Consider the following 21993-nt stretch of genomic DNA (forward strand, 5'->3'; position numbering starts at 1 on the left):
GCGCATGCGTATGTTTTGTGGGAATATAGAAGGCTGTTACAGAACTGGACTTGAGGAGGGGCTAAGGGAACGGAGTGAGGCAGTGGAAGTGACCGGAATGCTCCTAAGAGAGCCAGCATGATCCAAATGGTCTCCTCCTGTGCTTTGTGACCTCAGTCGTGAGGCTCCCTTATTGAATTGCTAATACTCTGCTATAGTTCAGGGGCTGGGGAAGGGGTGATGTTGATGTAGTGGCAAAACCACTGGATTGATAACGTGCAGGTCCGTGGAGGAATGGGTTCAAATCCCACCAGGGCAGATTAATTAATATAAAATCTGCAATTGAAAGCTAGTCTCAATAACAGCAACTAGCATCAGCTGTTGTCAAAAAGCTGCCTCATTCACTGATGTCCCTAGTACCATCCTTACCCAAACTGACACTAGAATCTCAGCAATGGGACCCTCACTCTTGAATCCCACCCCCTAAAATGGCTCAAACAAACCACTTTGTTCAAACTGCAACTCCACTGAGTAATAAATGCTGCCTTAAAAAAATTAATTGTAGCCATGTTTGCCGACTGTTGAATTGAAAGCAGAATGTGATGAAATGTGCATCAGGTTAGCCACTCAGCATCAAAATAATGCTTTCTCTTCCCGCTGTTGTCTGACCTGTCACATTTTTGCAATTAAGTTTTTCTGTTATTTCCAACAGTGAATGATTCTGTGCCAAGTGAATAGATTTCGTATGAAAGAAAGATTCACAGTTATTTGGTGCTTTTTCTAACCACTTGATAGTCTCAAAATGACACTTTTTAAAGTGTTGCAATGTCAGGAATGTGGCAGACATTTTGTACACAGCATGCTCCCACAAAGAACAACCAGAGAATCTGTTTTCCTGCGGGATGTTTTCTGAGGGGTGAATGTTGCGAAAGAAACTGGATGCAGGTCCGTTTGGCTTGAAAATAGAGCTGTGCCCACCCAAGCAGACTTTGATTTAATGTCTCCGCTAAATGGACTGCACCCTTTACCCTCAGTTCCTGCAGGATGCTTCTCCACTTTCCTTGCTGCAGAACCTTGTCACTGAGGCAAGGGTGCTGGTCTGTAACACAGTGAGCTACATCCTGACATGAGAACAATAAATGCTGGAGATCACAGCAGCTCAGAAAACATCCATGGAGAGAGAGCAAGCTCACATTTTGAGTCGAGATGACTCTTTATCTGAGCCCTTCATCAACTTTGATGAAGAAAGTGAGCACTGCAGATGCTGGCGATCAGAATCGAGAGTGTGGTGCTGGAAAAGCACAGCAGGTCAGACAGCATCTGAGGAACCGGAGAATTGACGTTTCGGACAAGAACCCCTCCTCAGGAATGAGGCTTGTGGGCCAAGGGACTGGAGAGATAAATGAGAGGGAGGTGGGGCTGGGGGCAAGGTGGCTGAGAGTGCTATAGATAGATGGAGTTGGGGTAATGATGGTAGGTCAGAGAGGAGGGTGCAGTGGATAGGTGGGAAAGAAGGTGGACAGTTAGGACAGGTCATGAGGGTGGCGCCAAGTTGGAAGGTTGGAACTGGGATAAGGTGGGGTGAGGAGAAATGAGGAAATTGGTGAAATCCACATTGATGCCGTGTGGTTGGAGATGCCCTGCCAGCACCTTCCCCTGCCACCGCAGGAGGTGCAAAACCTGGGCCCAAACCTCCCACCTCACCTCTGTCCAAGGCCCCAAAGGAGCTTTCCATATCCATCAGAGTTTTACCTGGACTTTCACACATGTCATTTACTGTATCCATTGCTCCCAACGCGATCTCCTCCACATTGGAGAGACAGGAGGCCTACTTGCAGAGCGCTTCAGAGAACATCTCCGGGACACCTGCACCAACCAACCCCACCGCCCCATGCTGAACACTTCAACTCCCCCTCCCACTCTGCCAAAGACATGCAGGTCCTGTGCCTCGTCCAGTGCCACACCCTAACCATCTGAAGAATGCCTCATCTTCCACCTCATGACCCTCCAACCACATGGCATCAAAGTGGATTTCACCTGTTTCCTCATTTTCCCTCCCCCACTTTAGTAGAAAGTGAGGACTGCAGATGCTGGAGATGAGAGTCAAGAGTGTGGTGCTGGAAGTGCACAGCCAGTCAGGCAGCATCCGAGGAGCAGGAGAATCGACGTTTTGGGCATAGTTTTGATGAAGGGCTTATGCCCACAGTGTCGATTCTTCTGCTCCTTGGATGCTGCCTGAACTGCTGTGCCTTCCCAACACCACATTTCCCCTCTCACCTTATCCCAGTTCCAACCCTCCAACACAGCACCGCCCTCATGACCTGTCCTACCTATCCATCTTCCTTCCCAACTATCCGCTCCACCCTCAACTCTGATGAAGTGTCATCTCGAATCGAAACATTAGCTTGCTCTCTCTCTCCGTGAATGCTGTCTGACCCGCTGTGATCTCCAGCCTTTGTTGTTTTCAGTACAGATTCCAGCATCTGCAGTATTTTGCTCCTACATCCTGACATTGCTGCATTCTGGACTATCCTGATTAAGAAAAGCACAGTATAGGCCTGTATTATGAAAGGTTTGGCAGCAGAGGGATGGGTACTGATACACGTAGCATGTGTGACGAGAGTGATCTGATGGCCTGATAATACAAATGCGAGGGTATACATGATGCTCTCAATCTCTAGGCAGACTGGCTGCTGTAATCTTTCAAAGGGGAAGTGGGTTGACTGAAAGATTTGACAGTTCCTCAGTTGGGGCACGAATGTGATAGGATGCAGCTGTGGAAAGTATTGCTCTGTTGTCAGAGTGCTTCGAGTGGAGTGAATTTTTTTTAAAAATCCTCTACACAATGCCGGCCTCTAGTGTCTCCCCCACTTTAAAACCTTAGAGAGCTGAGTAACAACTGGTGATGGATTGAGAATAATTAATGCACAAGTTATACTCGGATGTTCATGTGGCAGGCCAAGCCATTTGAGGGTGTTCCCCCTTTAACACATGGGAGTGTAGTAAGCAGCACCCCCCTGGCTTGCATGTCATTGAACACATTCCCTAACTCTGTTCCTGCAGTGTCCACTTTCACTGGCTAAAAGGTCACTATTATGAGGAGATTGTGTTCCACATCAGCTGGACGAGTGCTGAAGGATACAAGTGGCGTCTAAGCTTCTCATCTGTATTTGCAGGGATGCACATTACAAGCAAGTGCCTCCAAACCCAATAAACACAGTTTAAATCAGCTCTGGTGCACAGTGTCACACCTGAGTATGCCCCATCTGAATAGAGTTACATACCCAGTGACTCTACAATTAAAATTTATAACCCAGTCAAATTGGTTTGGACCCACTAAATGATTGGGCATGAGTTGACTTTGGAAATTGTTGATGTCCTAGAGGCCTCTGCAAATGTTGGGCGATATCTGTGAGTGTGTCAGAGCAGGGGAAGGGGCAGTTGACTCACTGTACAATTTATTTTCCCTCATGCCCTCTCTTCCGTCACATCCTTTATTGCCCTTTACCTCCACCCCACAGCTGTGTGGCAGTTACTATCCGGGGAGTTGGCTGGATACCGGCCCATCTCCAGTGCCTCACCCTGTGATGATGTTGGTTGATGTCACTGGCAGAGGGAGTCCATTGGGAAACACCGTAGGTGAGGCAGTCACCTGGTTCCCACCCTCAGCCCTGTGCTCTGAGCTGGTCTCAGTTAACATACAGCAGGCCCTAGGGCTACAATCGACTGTACAGCAGAGGCCGGGGGTACGGGGTGGGGGTGTGGCATGGGAATAAAATCAAGGCCTATTCCTTCTCGTACTGGGATAGAGATTTACAGCACAGAAAAAGGCCCTTCAGCCCATTGAATCTGTGCTTGTCAACAGCAAACACCTCACTATTCTAGTCCCATTTCCCAGCACTTGGCCCATAGCCTTCGCATTGCAAGTGAACATCTAAATGTTTCTTCAGTGTGATGAGGGTTTCTGTCTCTCCCACCCCTCACAGGCAGTGAGTTCCAGATTTCCCGCCACCCTCTGGGTGAAAAGTTTCTTCTTGTCTACCCTATCTACCCCACTGATGATTTTATACATTTATACACCGTGTACCTTCTCAATCTCCTCTGCTGCATGGGAAACAATCCTAGTCTGTCCAATCCCTCTCTGTCACTGAAACTGTCTGGCCCAGGCAACTTCATAGGAAATCTTGGTTGTTCCGCCCGTGGTTGAATAGGTGAAGAGCTGTTACCGAGTACAAGTGTCAGGTGTAGGACAACTACCACATTCCCATCACCAGAATAGCCCACAGAAGTGCTCCCCCCCCTCCCCCAGTCCATATGAGAGAGTGGGGGAGACATTTTGGAGCAAGAAGAGATGGAAGCCAACACAACTGATCCCTCCCAACAAGGAAACAACATTCTCGACATGCTGATTGACCATCTGTGCTCTTTTCCCTCTCTCTCTCTCTCTCTCTGTCCCTTCCTCCTGCCTAGGTTACCCGAGAGGTTCCCTCCGACGAGGAGGAAGAGAAAAAGACTGAAGAGGTTCTTCACTGTCCAATCTGCTACAAGACTTTCATCTGCAAATATGGGTTGGAGAGCCACATGGAGACTCACCCTGACTCAACCCTCAGGTAAGCTGGTTCCCCTATCCCAGCCCTGGGATCACTGAAGCCAGGATGCATGGCCGAATGTTAGTCTTAAATCGTCTCTCTTTGTCTCTCGTTGGCTCACTATCACGTTATTGAGAGTCTGAACTGGTTGGAGAATCCACGTTGTGTCAGACTGTGGTGCGTGCAGCTCTGCTGAAGATAGCATGTGTGCAGCTTCCCCAAGGCTCTGTTACCATAGCGATAACACAGAACGAGGGTCTGTTTTGTTTGATATCTCCCTGAAAGTCTTGGGGTTCTGAAGTGTCAGTGCAGATTGTGTTGTCCAGCCAACCCTACTGACCCTCCGCTGTCCTTTAACGGTTGCAGAGTTTCTCTTTAATCTTGGAGGGGCATTTGGGACATAGGAAACCATTTTGTTTGGCACAGCAACTCCCAGTGTTTTGAAGCCCAAACACGGGTCGTGATGTTCAATTGGTCTCTGTCAGTGTTTCTGCTCAGCACTGGGCTCTGCCTACGCGGCTGTGCCTCATCCTGTCAACAGAACCTTTTCTTCAGTCGGTGCTTTCAATTCGGGGCTCCAGATAATGACAAAACTCTTGGACTTAGGAATAGAAGTAGGCCATTCAATCCATCAAATCTGCACTGCCATTCAATGAAATCTCTAAGAACAAAACAGTTTAGAGGGCTATGGGTAAAAATAGGAGTGAGACAAGATAACACAATGGACAGGATGGATAGAAAGGCTTTCTGTGGCCATTCTGATTCTATCCCTTTCTCCAGCTTGTGTTTATCTAGATTCCCCCTCACATGGACCACTGATATTGACCTTGTGGCAGAAGGCTGGTTCCTTGTTAACCCCTTGTTGGTTAAAGGGAGGTTGATCCTTGACTCTCTGTTGAATCTCACTGAACATAGAGAAACATGTTCCTGAAGCTGTTTGTCTTATACTCATCAGGACTCAATGCAAGAATGCCAAATTTCAAGCAATCACCGCAATTTATACTACAGGAGGGAAGAGTGCTGATTGGCTGAAGTGTTGCCATGAAGAAAGGAGCAAATTAGCACCCGGAATCCATTGAATTTATTAGTAAAGAGAGACTACATTTTTGTAATTTTTTTAATGTCAGAGCGCTTTACGGAAAATGAAGTGCTTTTTGAAGTGTAGTCTCAGTTGTAATGTAGGAAACATTACAACTCATTTGCATGCAGCATGATCCCACAAATAACCTTTGTCCCCACTCTGCATCCCCTCCCTCACCTCAACCCACTATAGGAGATAGGAGCAAGGTTAGGCCATTCAGCCCTTTACGTCTGCTCCACCACTCAACTCAATCATGGCCAATCTTCTACATCGATGCTATTTTCCTGCAGCCCTTGCTTCCTTTAGTATCGAGAAATCTATCTATCACTATCATGAATAAACCCAACAACTGGACCTCCACAGCCCTCTGGAGTAGAGAATCCCAAAGATTCACTACCCTCCAAGAGAAAGTTTCCCCTCACCTCACTCCCCTGTGGTCTACCTCACATTCTGAAACTTTATGCTCTGGTTGTGGCCCACTCTCCTCCCTGCCAGTCAGGGGAAACATCCTTCCTCACTTACCCATCCCAACCTTGCATTAATTCTATAGGTGACAAAAAGTTATATCAAGTGTTTTGGTGTTCTAGCATTAAAGATATTGATGGATATGAAGGAGAGAGCAGGGTAAGTGGCATTCAGCTGGAAAATTAGCCGTGATTATGTTCATGACAAAACCTGCCAGAGCGGCTGAGTGGCTTGCTGTTCCTGTGTGTTATGGGAATCAGCAACTCAGACGATCTGGGGCTGAATTTACATGTTTTATTCTTTGCAAAAGATTGCAAAATGCCTCACTTGTCACCAACATGGAGAGGGCCCTACCAGTAATAACACAGTAGGGAATCAGGAAATAGGGGAGTGATGGCAGATTGTTGTCTCTGCCTGGCAACAGATGGGTAAGTTCTTTTGTCCACTTTAGAGACTCTTTTCCAAAAGTCTCTCAGACAATATAGAAGGGGAGAAACTAGAAGCAGGAGTAGGCCATTCAGTCCTTTGAGCCTGTTCTGCCATTCTGTATAATCATAGCTGATCCTTTATCTCAATGCCATGTTCCTGGTTTCTCCACATAGCCGGTGGTGCCTTTAATGTCTAAAAATGTGTGTGTCTCTCTCTCTTTCTTGAACATATTCAGAGAGTTTGCCTCCACAGCCTTCTGTAGCAGGGAATTCCACAGACTCATGAGTGACAAAATCTTTTCTTATCTCAGTCCTAAATTGCCTACCATGTATCCCAAGACTGTGGCCTCTGGTTCAAGATACCCCGACAAGGGGTAACATCCCCTCAGTCAGAAGTTGCTGGCTCAGGGGCAGGATACCATCAACTGTGCCTCAGGATCTTCTTGCCCACAGCATATTTCGAAACTGATCTGGAATTGCGGCAATGTTGGCATTAGATTTGAGAATATGGCAAGTCGGAAAAGCTGCTTCTTGCAGTGTTGTTGAGATCATTTCACTTGGGTGCTCATTACTGAGTCCTTACATTTTCCAGTGTAGATACCATCACTTGATCTCAGAATCACTTTTTTTTTTCCAGAAGTAATGTAACGGGGAATGGTGATTGCATTGGCAATGTCACTTAGGTGAGGTTACCAGCTAATGTTCTGGGATAAGGGTTAATCCCACCAGTGGAGTGGGTGGAAATTAAGTTCAATTAAGTAACATTCTGGAATTGAAAGCTAGTTTCATGGTCACCACAGCTGACACAGTTAGTGCTTGGTATGAAAACTCAAGTGCTTCACTAATGTCCTTTAGAAGAAGAAGTTGGCCTTGCATGTGACTCCAGATCCAAAGCATTGGGGTTAACTCTTATGGGGAGGCATTGGCCTAGAGGTGTTGTCATTAGACTATTAATCTGGAGACCCAAGTAATGTTGGGGGGACCTGGTTTCAAATCCCACCATGACAAAATTCCCAAAATCTGGAAATAAGAGTCTAACGATGAAAAATTGTCAGGAAACACTGTCTAATATCTTTTAGGGAAGAAAACTGCCTTCTTTACCTGGTATAGCCTTCAGACCCACATCACTCTGCCCTCTGGGCAAATGGGGCTGGGTAATAAATGCTGGCCTAGCCAGCAACGCCCTCAGCCTGTGAACAAAAAAAAGAAGTCCTTTTAAAATGGCCAAGCAAACCATTGTGTTCAAGGGAGATTAAGGAAAATGCTGGCCTTGTCTGCAATGCCAGTGGCAAAATTGGGCATGGGTGCTAGGGAGCTCCTGAACCTTACTAACTGCTGGCTAACCACCAGCAACTTGTCACCACAGCTTCATAAATCCAGTCTTTCTGCTGAATTAAAGACCTAGAGCCCATGCTTAATAATCACTGTTTGTGGTAAAGTTACCCATTCTGACATTAATAGGGTGACACTAATCTTTTTTTCTTTGTTCTTTCATGGGATGTGGATCTGGAGTCACATGTAGGCCAGACCAGACAAGGTAAGAATGGCCGATATCCTTTCCTAAAGGAACCAGATAGGGTTTTACACCAATCGATGATCATCATCATTATTGCATCTAGTTCATATTCCAGATTTTTATTGAATCCAATTGCACCATCTGCCATGGTGGGATTCGAACTTGTGTCCCTTAGCCATTGGGCTGGACCTCTGGATTACTATTCCAGTGACATTACCAGTTATGCCACATTACTCCAAATGCCTTATTTTCTTGATTCTTTCACGGGATGTGGACATCCTTGGCTAGGCCAGCATCTATTACCTGTCCCTCATTGCCCAGAGGGCGGTTATGATCATTGTTGTTCTGGGTCTGGGAGTCATGTGTAGGCCAGAAATGGATAAAGGTGGCAGATTTCCTTCCCTCGAGGGCATCCATGACCTAGATAGTGTTTTTACAACAATTGACAGTGGTTAATTCCAGACTTTTACTGAATTTCCCTTCCTCCATCTGTCAGGATGGGAATTTGTACCACTGTTCACAGAACCTTGGGTTACTAGTCTGTAGTGACATTGCCACCACAACACCACCTCCCCATAAGATCCCTCCTGAATGTTGGACTGAGGAAGGTGGTACTGCTTCAAAATGTTTATTCTTTTCCCCATTAGAGACATTTCTCCTCTGCTGGCTTTCTGACCAAGACTTTCCTGGGGAATTGGGTTAAGCCCACGAGTCTATATATATCCAGTGTGGCAGTCTGAGTAACTCTCCCACGCTGTAATAGAAGGGGCTTTTGGCTCTGGGAAGACTGCATTAGCAGCAGGCTGCCACTGGAGGCAGACTGATATATTCCTGACATCCCCTGATCACCTGGTCAACATGGCCAGAATGAGTTTTGTTTTGATTCTTGATTTTCGATTCTTGGCTGAAGGTGTACAAACGAGCATTTTGCCTCTTTACACCAGTCGTAAGGACTGATCCATACGTTCCTGCTTAGAATAGCCCAGAACCATGCTTTCAAGTTCAATGGACAATTAGAATACAAGGAAAGCCACACAGGGCACCTCAAGAATTTATGACAGATATTGACTTTTTGAATTCTTTCACAGGAAGTGAGCATCACTGGCTGGGGCAACACTTATTGCCTGTCCCTAGTTGCCCTTGAGAAGGTAGCGGTGAAGGAGCAAATTACTGGAATCTGAACTGAAAACAAAAAATGCTGGAGATCACGGCAGGTCAGACAGGATTCCTGACCCACTGTGACTGCTAGCGTTTTTTTTCTGTTTTAAGCAGGTGGTTGTCAGCTGCCTTCTTGAACCACTGCAGCCTATCTGGTGTAGGTAGACACATTAGGAGAGATTTCTAGGGTTTCACCCAGTGACACTGAAGGAACGGCGATATATTTCCAAATCAGGATGGTCAGCAACTTGGAGGGGAGGTTGCAGGGGATGGTGTTCCCATCCATCTGCTGCCCTTGTCCTTCTAGATGGTAGATATCACACATTTGAAAGATGCTGTGTAGGGAGCCTTAGTGAATTTCTGCGGTGCATCTTGTAGATTGCACCGTGTCAGTAGTGTGTACATTAGTTGTGGAGGGAATTAATTTTGGTATCGATCGTCTTGAGTGTTGTTGGAGCTGCACCCATCCAGGCATGTGGGGAGAATTCTATCACTATCTACCTTGTAGATAGTGGATAGGCTTTGGGGAGTCAGGAAGTGAGTTATTCGCTGCAGTATTCCTAACCTCTGACCTCCTCTTGAAGAGACTGTATTTATATGGCGAGTCCAGTTCAGTTTCTGTACCACTGTGATACACAGGATGTTGATAATGGAGGATTCAGTGATGATAATATCATTAGATGTCAGGGGGTGATGAAGTTTTGTTTTATAATAGAATCCATTTGGTGTAAAAGCAGGCCATTCGGCCCATCAAGTCCACCCGGTCCTCCTAAGTGCATCCCATCCCTCTCCCCTATAACCCTGCAATTCCTATGGCTAACCCACCAAGCCTACACGTCCCTGGACACTATGGGCAATTTAGCATGGCCAATCCACCTAACCTGCACATCTTTGGGTTATTGGAGGAAACTGGAGCACCTGATGGAAAACCACACAGACACGGGGAGAAAGTGCAAACTTCACACAGACAGTCGCCTGAGACTGGAGGCAAACCTAGGTGCCTAATGCTGTGAGGCAGCAGTGCTAACTACTGCACCACCCTGTTGTTGGTGACAGTCATTGCCTGGCAATGGTGTGGCACAAATGTAACTAGAGGATCATAGACTGAAACAACAGCAGAGACCATTTGCTCCATCAACTCTGTGGCAGCTTTCTTCAAGTGCTATTTAGTTAGTCCCAATCTGTTGCACTCTGTACACAGCCCTGTATTAATTGAATTAGACAATACTTGTCGACTTAATAAATGGAGAGGTAAAGGGGGGAAATGCGTTTGCTCTGATTTGTATGCATTTCTCCAGAATGTATATAGAACATATGTGTACAGAGAGTGCAGTGAGACAAAGGCCCTTTGTTTGTCAGTGCATTCTGGATTGTGAAGCCATCAGCAGTTGGAACTTGCTTGCGGTTTATTTTGTGCGTTGTGAATTTTGACAGAAGTGTTCACTGAATCTGGACGTGAACGAATGTAGCCAGAGGCCTGGAGGAGTGAGCCAGATAGGATCCAGTAAAATAGCTTGCATAGCAAAGCTGTATCATTCTAGTTTTGAACTGTGAACAGATCCAAGGGCTGAGGAGTGTCCCAGCACTGTGTACCGAGTGGTACAGGCAGATTTGTTACTCCCATTCCTTGGGCGTTGAATTTTAGATGTTGCTTGTGCCAAGAGTGGAGGAGTCAGGCAGCATCCCAGAGCTAGAGGGAGGCAGGTGGCTCTCAGCCTCTCCCGCACTCCATCTAGTGGCCAGTTATTCCAGTGTCAGTGATCACAAATGTTCAGAGGTTCGATCCCAGTGTAAGCTGAACTAACAAGGGATAAGAGGAGACCACTCTGCCCTTCAAATCTTTTCCAGCATTCACTGGGATCATGGCTGATCTGATTTTACCTCAACTCTACATCCCCCGATTATCTTTCACCCCTCTTTGTCATCCAGAATCTACTAACTCTGCCTTAAAAATATTTTAAAATTCTGTACTTTTGAGGAAGAGAATTTCAAAGACTCTCACCCCTCAGATAAAATGATCCCTCATTTCTGTTTCAAATAGGTGCTCCCTTATTTTAATGCCATTATCCCTAGCTCCAGAATCTTGTCACAAGAGGAAACATCCTTTCCATATCCACTGGTCATGACCCCTCAGAATCTCTTACGGTTCAATTAAGTCACCTCTAAATGGAAGCTCTGTGTGGGCATGAGGCTGCGTGTGCGTGAGAGAGACTGTGTGTGCGCGCGCGCGCCTGAACATGGGGCTGCGTGTGAGTGAGAGGCTCGGAATGTATGAGTGTGAGATTCTGTACGAGTGAGAGTGTGTGTGTGTTGAGACAGCAGCTGGTTTTGAAGTAGCACCCTTAATCCCCTTGACAATCAAGAACCTATCTCCATCTTAAATATACTCAATGACCTGGCCTCCACAGTTTTCTGTGGCAATGAATTGCATAGATTCACCACTCTCTGGCTGAATAAATTTCTCCTTATCTCCATTCTAAAAGGTCTTCCTTTTACTCCGTGTTCCCGGGGTAATGCTGCCAAGACCACGATGCGAGTAGTCACGCGCAACGCTCTTCCTAGACACTGGTAATGAACAAATTAACCCTCTGTTCACAGAATCCTTACAGAGCACAAAGAGGCCATTTAGCCTATTGAGTCTACATCAGCCCTCCAAAGACTATCCCAACCAGACTGAGACCCCTACCCCATCTCTGTATTTCTCATGGCTGTTCCACGTAACCTGCACATCGTTGTACTGTGGAAGAAAACCGGGGCACCCAGAGGAAACCCACACAGACACGGTGAGAATGTGCAAACAGTCACCTGAGGCTGGAATTGAACCCCGGTCCCTGGTGCTGTGAGGCAGCAGTGCTGCCCACTACTATTTAGGCTGTTTGATGAACTCCCCTTTCCCACTGGAATCGAATTTTCATTTCTGTGCAAGGAGCATCTAGAATCAGGAGGTTGTCACATCAAAGGGGTTATTCAAGCCTCTTTGATTTCAGCCAGACTCCTGATAATTGCACTGTTTCATCTAGTAATGGGCAATGCAACTATATGTGTGAGAGAATATGTGTGTGTGTGTGTGTGTCTGGCTGTGTATGTGGCTGAGTGTCTGTGTGAGAGAGAGAATGGGTGTGATGACTGGAGTTAGTGCAGCAGCAGTGGTCAGCCTGAAGGCCTGGTGAGTTCTGTGTTAAACCTCGCAGCAACTGGAAGAGATTAGCCTGGTTGTTTTGATTCCTGTAATCGGGACGTCTCAGTGGGAATGGAGTGGGGGGGTGCAGAGAAATGTCAGCCTGTGTGGAGCTGAGTTTAGAGAAGCTTGAGGCCTGGCTATTTACTCGCTGACTGCTGTTCGAACAAGGCTTGTGTTGAGGATTGCTGTGTTAACAGTGTGGCTAGACCTGAGCACTCCCAACTCCCCTGATGGACAGGCTGCTGGGAAAAACTCTGCATCAATCCCTGCTCTGTGCAAAGTCAGCCTGACAGGATATTCACGGGGGTGGTGGAGGAATGAGGCTGTGTCTGGCAGTGCCTATGATTTGATACAGTTGCTCTTCGTTCTCAAATCCTTCAGTCCCTCTCGCCCCTCCTCCTTTCTGTAATCTGCTTCAGCTCTCCTCAGAGCTTGCGCTCTGCTGATTATGGCCTCTTGCTCATCTTCGATGTTAATCACTCCATCTTTAGTGGCCGTGCCATCAGCTGCTTTGGGCCTCAAACTCTGAAAATCTCCTCTGTGCCTCCTCTCCCCTCTCATCTCACTCTCCTCCTTGAAGATGCTTCTTAAAACTTTACCTCTTTCCCCAAGCATTACTTCAGCTGCTCCTCTAGCCCCTAGATGTGACTTGGGAATTGGGACGTTACATTACATTCATGGAATTTTACATTGCAGTATTTTGTAATGAGCCTGTTTATATTTGTTATGAGACATCTCCAGGGCCGGTGGGATTTGAATCTGGATTTTGTTGTTGACTTGAGGATCTCCCAGGCCTTGGAGACAGAATTGGAGCCACTCAGGGGAATATTCTCTCCCCTCTGGGTTTGCAGGTTGGATGGTTTGGGGTGGGGGGTGTGGGGTGTTGGGAGCTCTCCTTAAAATTTCTCGGGTGGCCTCCTCAGCCCATTCTCAGTTCCTGTGTAGTTTCAGATGGGATGAGTGAGACCTTGATGAGGCCCCAGCCTTTCCCCATTTCAGGCCCTGAAGTGCTCAGTGAATAACACAAAAGGGCTATATCCCATTCAGCCTCAATATTCACGGTGCCAGGAGACATTCATGAATTGGGAGGTGAGGGAAGTACAAAGTAATCATACTTGGGCCTTGGGTGGGAACTGGAGGTGTTCCTATCATTGCCCTCCTTCTAACATTGGGCATTTCCCCCCTACCCCCACAAGCATGTACCAAAACACGTGCACGCACATGCACACTCATTCACTTTCACGCTCTTCTCTGTCACATTTGCTCCCTTGCGCTGTTTCACACTTGCACTATCTTGCACTTGGTCTTGCACTTGAGATCTCTTGCACTCTCATTCTCTCACACTCACATTCTCTCACACACACACACTCTCACACCCAGCATCTTTCTCAATTCCTCAAACTCCACCACTGCCCAAAGAACCCCACCCTTCATTTCCGGTAATGGGTTGGCCGGTGGCTGCAACCACCCTCCCCTTCCCGAGACCCCATACTTAACCTGGTCCTGGGCTCTAGTACTTGGACTTTGGGGATTGCTTGCAGTCCCAGTCTTGGCCATTGCTGGTGCCACTGCGATTGCAGATTGCCAGTCTCCTTGTGAGGGCACAAGGCCTGACTACACCCTACAGCTGGGGGTGTGGGGCCAGTATCTAGGAGGATGTACTCACCCTCCTGACCTTTCAATAGTGGGAAACTCAAGCTTTGGAAAAGTCCTGGCCTATAATGGGGGAAGAAGGTAGTTTTTGCATTTGTTTGCGGGATGTAGGTCTCTCTAGCTAGGCCTTCATTTAATGCCAGTCCCTAATTGCCCCGGTAACCTGCCATCTTGGACTGCTGAAGTCCTTGGAGTTGAGGGTAAATTGCACAAATGCACTCCAAACACGCATAAACCTGGTTTATTATTTTTATTTATTATTCATTCACAGGACAAGGGTGTCACTGTCTAGGTCAACATTTATTGCCCATCCCTAATTGCCCGGAAGAGTAAACCCCATTGCTGTGGGTCTGGAGTCACCTGTAAGCAGATGATGGCAGTATCCTTCCCTAAAATGAACCAGATTGGTTTTTCTGTCAATCAACAATGGATTCATGTCCATCATTAGATTCTTAATTCCAGATTTTTTGTTCAAATTCCATCATCTGCTGTTGCAGTATTCCAACCTGGGTCAATGCGTTTTTGAATTTCTGGAAATTTGCTGAGCGATCTGAATAGAAAAGATGGAGGACAGGATTAAGGAATGTTGGAGCTGAAGAAAACTAGCTGAGCCCTGAGACACAGCTGGCTATGTGAGCTATTGGGTCCTAATATGTCCTCATGCGTTGCCCTCAGTTCGAAGAGATTACATCAGTGAAGAACCCATTACTTGCTTTTAAAAGGCGATGAATTGAAGGAAAGGCAATATAGAAAGGGACTGAGATGATGAATGGCCAGATTTGTAATGGATGATGAAGACAGTGTGTGAGGCTCTGAGTGCCACCCCTAGTAGTACAATTGGGGGTATATAATGACCTCTGTTGTCCACGCTCTTGGTCTCTAGCCACGTGTAAACTGACATTTTTATTAAAGTGGCTTGTGAGTTTAAGGTTCGGCACCTGAATTTAAAACAGAAAAACCTTGTGGCCTTCTGTTGAATGCTGTGACAATAATGTGATATCACTTGGCTTCAGGTGCCTGGCTCACCTTTGCAGGTGTCACCAAGTGTAGATACTGAAGGAGGCAGCTTTGGTGTCAGACACTGGCTGCTATGCAGTGTCAACTTGTGGCTCATTGGGTGGGATCTCTACATGTTCAGGGGAGCTTGCTAATTTCCTGATTCCCCTTTTCTTCACTCCCCCGTCCCATCCCAATCCACCACCAAATCGTGAAATGATCTAGGCCAGTAGCATGTTTGCAATAACTCACATCAGAGTGTGAAGTTTTTTCAATAAATCATTATTAACTTCTTAAATTTCAGTTTGGCACAAGGCTAAGGCAGCCTGTATTGGAATAGGTGAATAGGATTGTTCAAACAGGAAAATAATTTGTAATTACTTGGCTGAAGCAGTAAGAGAGTCTGAAGGATGTGTCCTGAAAAGTGTAGACCCAACTGTCTGGTCCTGGGGGAATAAACTCTGGGGTCTGGAAGGGTACTCAGCAAGAACAGTCAGCACCTAACCCGACCTGAGTGGTTACAACGAGAAGGGTGCTGCCTGGGTGTATGGTGGACACAGGTTCAATCCAGGTTTACAAAGGTGATTTTGGACTGTTATTTGGAAAGGACTAATGCACAGGATTACAGGGAGGAGGCAGCAAAATTACACGGAGTGAATTGCTCATTTGGAGAGCCTGTACCAATATGACAGGCTGAATGGCCTATTCCTGTGATTCTGTGAAGTCTGACTGCAAGGATAGACTTAAACATCCATTAATTAGCTGAGAAAGATTTGGATTTGTGGGGAGTTAATTTGTCAGTTTGGCTTTTACTCTATTGTAGTGTTGAGATAAAATCAGTCCAGCCTTGATCTGACTGAATGGTGGAACAGGCTGGAAGGGCTGAGTGGCATGTTCTTGTTCCTTGTTCATAGGGTCTGATGCCGGCCACAGTGCACCCGATGGTGTGGACGTTTCATCCACACTGACCATGGGAAAGAGTCATGTCTGCGGACTCTTTGTAAGTCACTCCAGGGGTTGGCAGAAACAGAGTCCCATGATGTGACCAATAAGGACTGTCCAGGTCACTGAAACTCAGAATTGCTAGGGTGTAGATGAAAGCCATTTGGCCCATCGTGCCTGCACCAGTCAGTACCAGTGCATGAAAGGGTAATGCATGTGTACAGACTGTCGTGAAACATACTCCCACTTCAGCATCACTGCTACTTCACAAAAAATGCTCACCCCGATCACTTGGGTTGTGAGAAACTGCAGCTCAGAGCTGATGCTTTGTTGAGAAAATGTTTGTGATGGAGTTCTTGTAAACTGGAAGTGAAATCTGATTGAAGGAGCAACAAGGCGGAGATAGTATTGGGAGCAAAAGCCAAAACTGTGTCAACCAATTGTTAAGATTCCTCTCAAGAAATTGTACTTTATTCATAAAATTTGTCACAATACATGCATGGCGTTCTGATCTGGAGCAATCTTACTGTAGGTTCAGTGTCACTTGGTCAAATTCCTGAAACTCCCTCCGTAACAGCCCTGTAGGTGTATTTACATAACAATGACAGAAGAGATTGAAGTTGATAGGTTACCACCATCTTCTCCAGACAACTGGAAATAGGCAATGAGAAGTGGCTTTTCCACTGCATTGCCAGAAAAATCAATTTTAAATAATTAACTTCCCACAATGCAGTATGCTCAAGGGCTTCTAATTACAGCTTGTATTTACGATGTACATTCTCCAGTGACTGCACCCCAGGGGGATTTTCTACTGGCTCCTACCCTCGCTTGGAATTCCCCTTCTTTCTTTTCACTTCCTAAAACCTCCCTTTTTGACCAAGCTTTTGGTCAAGTTATGATGATGATGATGATGTTCCCCATGAAGTGCCTTGAGATGTGTTACTACATCAAAGGCACTACATAAATGTAAGTTGTTGTTGATGGCTACAGTAGATAGAGGTCATAACAATGGGAGGACAAAGTTTAAACACCTTCACCCAGGCGTCGTCAAACACCCAACAGTCAATGACTGCCCTGTTGAGCCACCTTTGTCATGGCACCTGTATCCTGCATTATGCCCGCATTGGCCAATCAAGTGATAGTCAGTGGTTTTGATGGTGTACAGTGTATGTTGAATGGCAGAATGTTAACAAGTCTGCAGTCCCTTCTCCCTGCCTGGCAAGCTACAAGAAATGCCCCGTTGTCAGGAAATAGTGTCGTGTGAGCAAGAGCTGGCCTTCACTTGTTGCACTTTATGAAGTGATACACTGGGAGGCTAACCTACCCCAGGCTTCAGAGAAAACAGACTATAAACTATGTGACTTTACAGCTTGTGTATCAATTCACTCCGATTCCTATTCTCTCCATCCCCTGGGATAACACTGGCTTCAAATCAAGCAATGTCTTGATTTAAAAATTCTCAGCCTTCCTTTCTAATCCCTGCATGACTCACCCTTCCTTCTGTACCCAACTCCACTAACCTCCATGAAATCTGCACCCCTCAAATTCTGCCCTCTTGAGTCTCCTGATTACTTGCCATCCCTTCAATTACGTTGGGTCCCAATCACTGAAATTCCATCATGAAACCTCTCCGCCTCTCTATTTTGTTCTAGTCCTTTGAGACACGAGTTAAAATATACATCTTTGACCAAGCTTCAAGCTTGTTGCTTGACCAGGAACCAGTGTAGGTCTGTGAGCATGGGCGTGAGTGGTGAACGTAACTAGGTGCATGTTACAGTGTAGGCAGTAAGGATTTTGGACAACATTAAGTTTCCGGAAGTAGAAACTGAGAGGACAATGCAGTAGTTGAATCTTGAAGTGACAAAGACACGATTGAGGGTTGCAGCAGCAAATGAGCAGGGATGGAATACAGTGCAGGGAAAAATGTCATCGAGATGATCAGCCATGACCTAAAATAGTGGTCTGATGGGCTGAATGATCCAACTCTTGTTCTTATGTTTCCTATCACATGACTAAGTCAGGTGATGATTCTGAGAGAGAGGATATGATTGAAATATATACATTTTTAAAAGGGCTGGACAGAATAGATACAAGATGGATGGTTTCTCCAGCTGGGGAATCTAGAATCTGGCGGGGGGAGGGGGGGGTTACAGCCTCCAGATACAAGGTAGATCATTTGGGACTGAGATGCGGAAACCATATCCTCTTTGGGGAGTCATAAACTGTGGAATTCTCCAGCATAGAAAGCTGGATCACTGAGTACATTCAAGAAAGAGATTGATAAATTTCTTTTAGGTATTGAAGGCATCGAGGGATCTGGAGATAAAGAGGGAATCTGGCATTGAGATCAAGGATCAATATTAATTGTATTGAGTGGCAGAGCAGACTTTGAAGGGCTGAATGGCCTTCTGCTCATAGTTTGTATCTAATGAAGGTGGAAATGGCATGTTTGGGTGGTATGAGGTTGGAAGCTCATCTCACTGTCTAATCGCTAAAGCTGCAAACAGAACTGAACCCAAGATAACCTACAGTTCACAAAGCTGGATGTCCCTGTATGTATTAGAAGCCTCAGTTAAAATAGCATCACAGTTAGATTACAGCAGGTCTTATTTTGTTGTATTGCCTTCTTTTATAAAGATATGTTAGATATTCACTGTTGTACACAAGATGCCTGGTTCCCAAGCATCCTGGGAAGGTATCGTTAGCAGTAGTTTGGGGCCATGTTTTCTGAACACACTCTGACCGTGTACCCCGTTGATCTTTCCTGCTCAGGTGTAACCTCTGCTGTATCTCCTTTAAGACACACCGGGGTTTGCTACGTCATAATGCAATAATCCACAAGCAGCTTCCAACAGACGTGTCGGGAAAGCCTTACATCCAGAACAACCCCACAATTCCCGTGGGCTTCCATGACCTCGGATTCATCGATTTCTCCTGCCGGAAGTTCCCCCTCATTTCTCAGGTAAACCCTGCTGAAGGATTGCCAATTGGGAAAAAAATAGTGAGTGTGGACGATAGCCGGCCAGCCAGTTACTCTCCGGCGAGAGAGAAACAAGGGTTAACATTGAAGGAAGAACTTGACTTCTTCAGGACTGCTTATATTAACTTTGTTTCTGACCCTCACAGAGAGTCTAGACCTGCTGTGTATTACAGCACTTCCTACCTTCGTTGCAGATTTCCAGTATCCACAGAATTTTACTTTCGTGGAAGAATTTTGTTAATGACTATTTTTGGGAAGATACATTACTCTACCTGGCCAATGAATCAAATTGTGGTCATAAGCATAATTTGTCTTCCTCCAGCTCTCCCAATTGTTCTCCTTTCTGCCAACTCCATTTGTATCTTCATACCAGACAATGAGTTTGTTCAATTGGCACCAACACTGTGGTGACTGATCAATGTGTCGCCTTGCAAATTTGAACATAGCTAGATCTCATCTTGTTCCCACCTGATGTCCATTTTATGCATGCCTCCTCTCTGAAATCAATAGCAAACAGAAGTTGAAATCCTATTTAATATTTCCCTGCCCAAGGCCAAATCGGTGAAAATCAATTATCAGCAACTAGTGTCCAGATTGGTTTTAGAACATTACCCTCAGGATGTCCTGCTGTGATGTCCTGGGACTTAAAAGATTGGCCTCCAATAATCACAACCGCCCTCTTACGTTCTAGGTATGACTCCAGTCAGTGGAGATTCCCATTGACTTTATTCAAAGCTTTTATTTCCTCAGTAGTGGATTGCAGACCTCCACATATACGGTGTTACTCAGTAACATCTCAATAGTCTGACTTGACTTCCACAGAGTCACTGAGCTCCTGATCTTAATGCAGCATTCTTTCAAACATGAACAAAAAGCTAAAATGAACAGGTGAGGTAAGAACAACTGGTTTGACATCAAGACTGTGGAATTGAGGAGCCCTAGCAAGACTGGAATCAATGGGAATCGGGAGAAACATTCTCCACTAGTTCGAGCCATTCCTGGAACATAAGAAGATGGTAGTGGTTGTTGGAGATCTGACATCTCAGGTCCTGGACAATTCTGCAAGAGTTCCTCAAGGTAGTATCCTGGACCCAACTATCTTCAGCTGTTCATTAATGACCTTCCATCCATTGTAAGATCAGAAGTGGGGATGTTTGCTGATGATTGCACAATGTTTACCACCATTCACAACTCCTCAGATCCAAAGACCCGGACAATATCCAGGTTTGAGCTGATAAATGGCAAGTAAATTCATGCCACTATATGACCATCTCCAACAAGTGAAAATGTAACCATCTCTTTTTCACATCCAATAACATTACTATCACTGAATTCTCCCAGTATCAACATTCTGGTTGGTTAACCACTAACCAGGAACTGAACTTGACTAGCCATATAAAGACAGTGGCTACAACAGCTGCTCTGAGGCTGGGAATACTGCAGCAAATAACCCACCTCTTGATTCTCCAAAGCCTGTTCACCATCTGCAAATGCAAGAGTCAGGAGTGTGATGGAATAGTCTTCATTTATATGGATGGGTACAGCTCCCAACAACACTCAAGACCTTGACACCGCCCAGGCCATCATCCCATTCACCACCTTAAACAATTTCCTTCCACAATTGGCACACCATTGTGACAGTATGCAAGCAGTTTGCTAAAGCCTTTTCACCAGCCCTTCCCTCTTTTGCAACTTCCATTATCTCGAAGAAGCTAGGCAGTGGTCTCATCACCATCAGTTTCCTGTCCAAACCACACATCATCCTGACTCGGAACAAATATTGTCATTTCTTCACTATTGCTGCCTGAAATTTCCAGTCTAACAGGACTTTGGTTTAAGGGTTACAGTAGGTCCAGGAAGTAGCTCACCACCTCAATGTTAATTAGGGATGAGCAATAAATACCAACCCTGCCAGCAGCATCCACATCCCAGAAATGAATAGAAAACATTAATTTTCCCCAGTAATTGGGGTGGAGAAAAATTCCCATTGCTTTTCATTGCGACATTTTCTTGCATTACCAGAGTCCCTCATGTAGTACATGTAGGGTGATATTGGTGTGTGAACTTTAATTGGTCGGGTGGATGAGATGTGGTCCTGGATGTCAGCTGGAAGTCTGCTTTGCATGGTATAATTATAGAATCATAAACAGAATCCCTACAGTATGGGCAGAGGTCATTTGGCCCATTGGGCCTGCACCAACCCTCTGAAGAACATCTCACCCAGGCCCAGCTCCCCCTCCACCCTATCTTTGTATCCCACATTTCCTGTGGCTAATCCACCTAGCCTGCACATCCTTAGACACTATGGGCGATTTTCCAGGGCCAATCCACCTAATTTGCACGTTTAGATATGAAGGAAACCAGGGCATGCGGAGGAAACCCATGCAAACATGGGGAGAATTTGGAAACTCAACATAGACAGTCACCCAAGGCTGGAATCGAACCCAGGTCAATAGACAAGACAATAGATAATAGACAATAGGTGCAGGAGTAGACCATTCAGCCCTTCGAGCCTGCACCGCCATTCAATATAATCATGGCTGATCATTCCTAATCAGTATCCTGTTCCTGCCTTATCTCCATAACCCTTGATTCCACTATCTTTGAGAGCTCTATCCAACTCTTTCTTAAATGAATCCAGAGAGTGGGCCTCTGGGGCCCTCTGGGACAGAGCATTCCACACAGCCACCACTCTCTGGGTGAAGAAGTTTCTCCCCATCTCTGTCCTAAATGGTCTACCCCATACTTTTAAGCTGTGTCCTCTGGTTCGGCACTCACACATCAGTGAAATATGTTTCCTACTGCCAGAGTGTCCAATCCTTTCATAATCTTACACGTCTCAATCAGATCCCCTCTCAATCTTCGAAACTCAAGGGTATAAAAGCCCAGTCGCTTCAGTCTTTCAGTGTAAGGTAATCCCGCCATTCCAGGAATTGACCTCGTGAACCTACGCTGCACTCCCTCAATAGCCAGAATGTCTTTCCTCAAATTTGGAGACCAGAACTGCACACAGTAATCCAGGTGT

The 21993-nt window shown here is 45.8% G+C and overlaps 1 protein-coding gene and 1 long non-coding RNA gene across 11 annotated transcripts in view; one reads left to right on the forward strand and one right to left on the reverse strand.

Moving 5' to 3' along the window:
- Positions 1 to 21993, forward strand: part of rreb1a (ras responsive element binding protein 1a) — a 220994-nt gene that overhangs the window by 172812 nt on the left and 26189 nt on the right. For 9 of the 10 annotated variants that reach the window (XR_006315932.1, XM_043719508.1, XM_043719503.1 and 6 more), the window contains 2 exons: positions 4450 to 4589; positions 18761 to 18950. Coding sequence is in view for 9 of the 10 variants with exons in the window: in XM_043719508.1 (XP_043575443.1) it covers positions 4450 to 4589; positions 18761 to 18950 (330 nt within the window). In the remaining variant the exon portion in view is untranslated. Of the gene's footprint in view, positions 1 to 4449; positions 4590 to 4635; positions 8080 to 18760; positions 18951 to 21993 lie in introns of those variants that run through there. The other variant, XM_043719511.1, reaches the window with a different exon arrangement.
- LOC122564513 overlaps positions 14511 to 21993 on the reverse strand; it is a 23892-nt gene continuing 16409 nt past the window's right edge. The window contains exon 3 of the long non-coding RNA XR_006315933.1: positions 14511 to 14600. This is a non-coding gene — a long non-coding RNA (uncharacterized LOC122564513). The remainder of the gene's footprint in view (positions 14601 to 21993) is intronic.

Source organism: Chiloscyllium plagiosum, chromosome 29, assembly GCF_004010195.1.
Source record: "Chiloscyllium plagiosum isolate BGI_BamShark_2017 chromosome 29, ASM401019v2, whole genome shotgun sequence".
NCBI lineage: Eukaryota > Metazoa > Chordata > Chondrichthyes > Orectolobiformes > Hemiscylliidae > Chiloscyllium > Chiloscyllium plagiosum.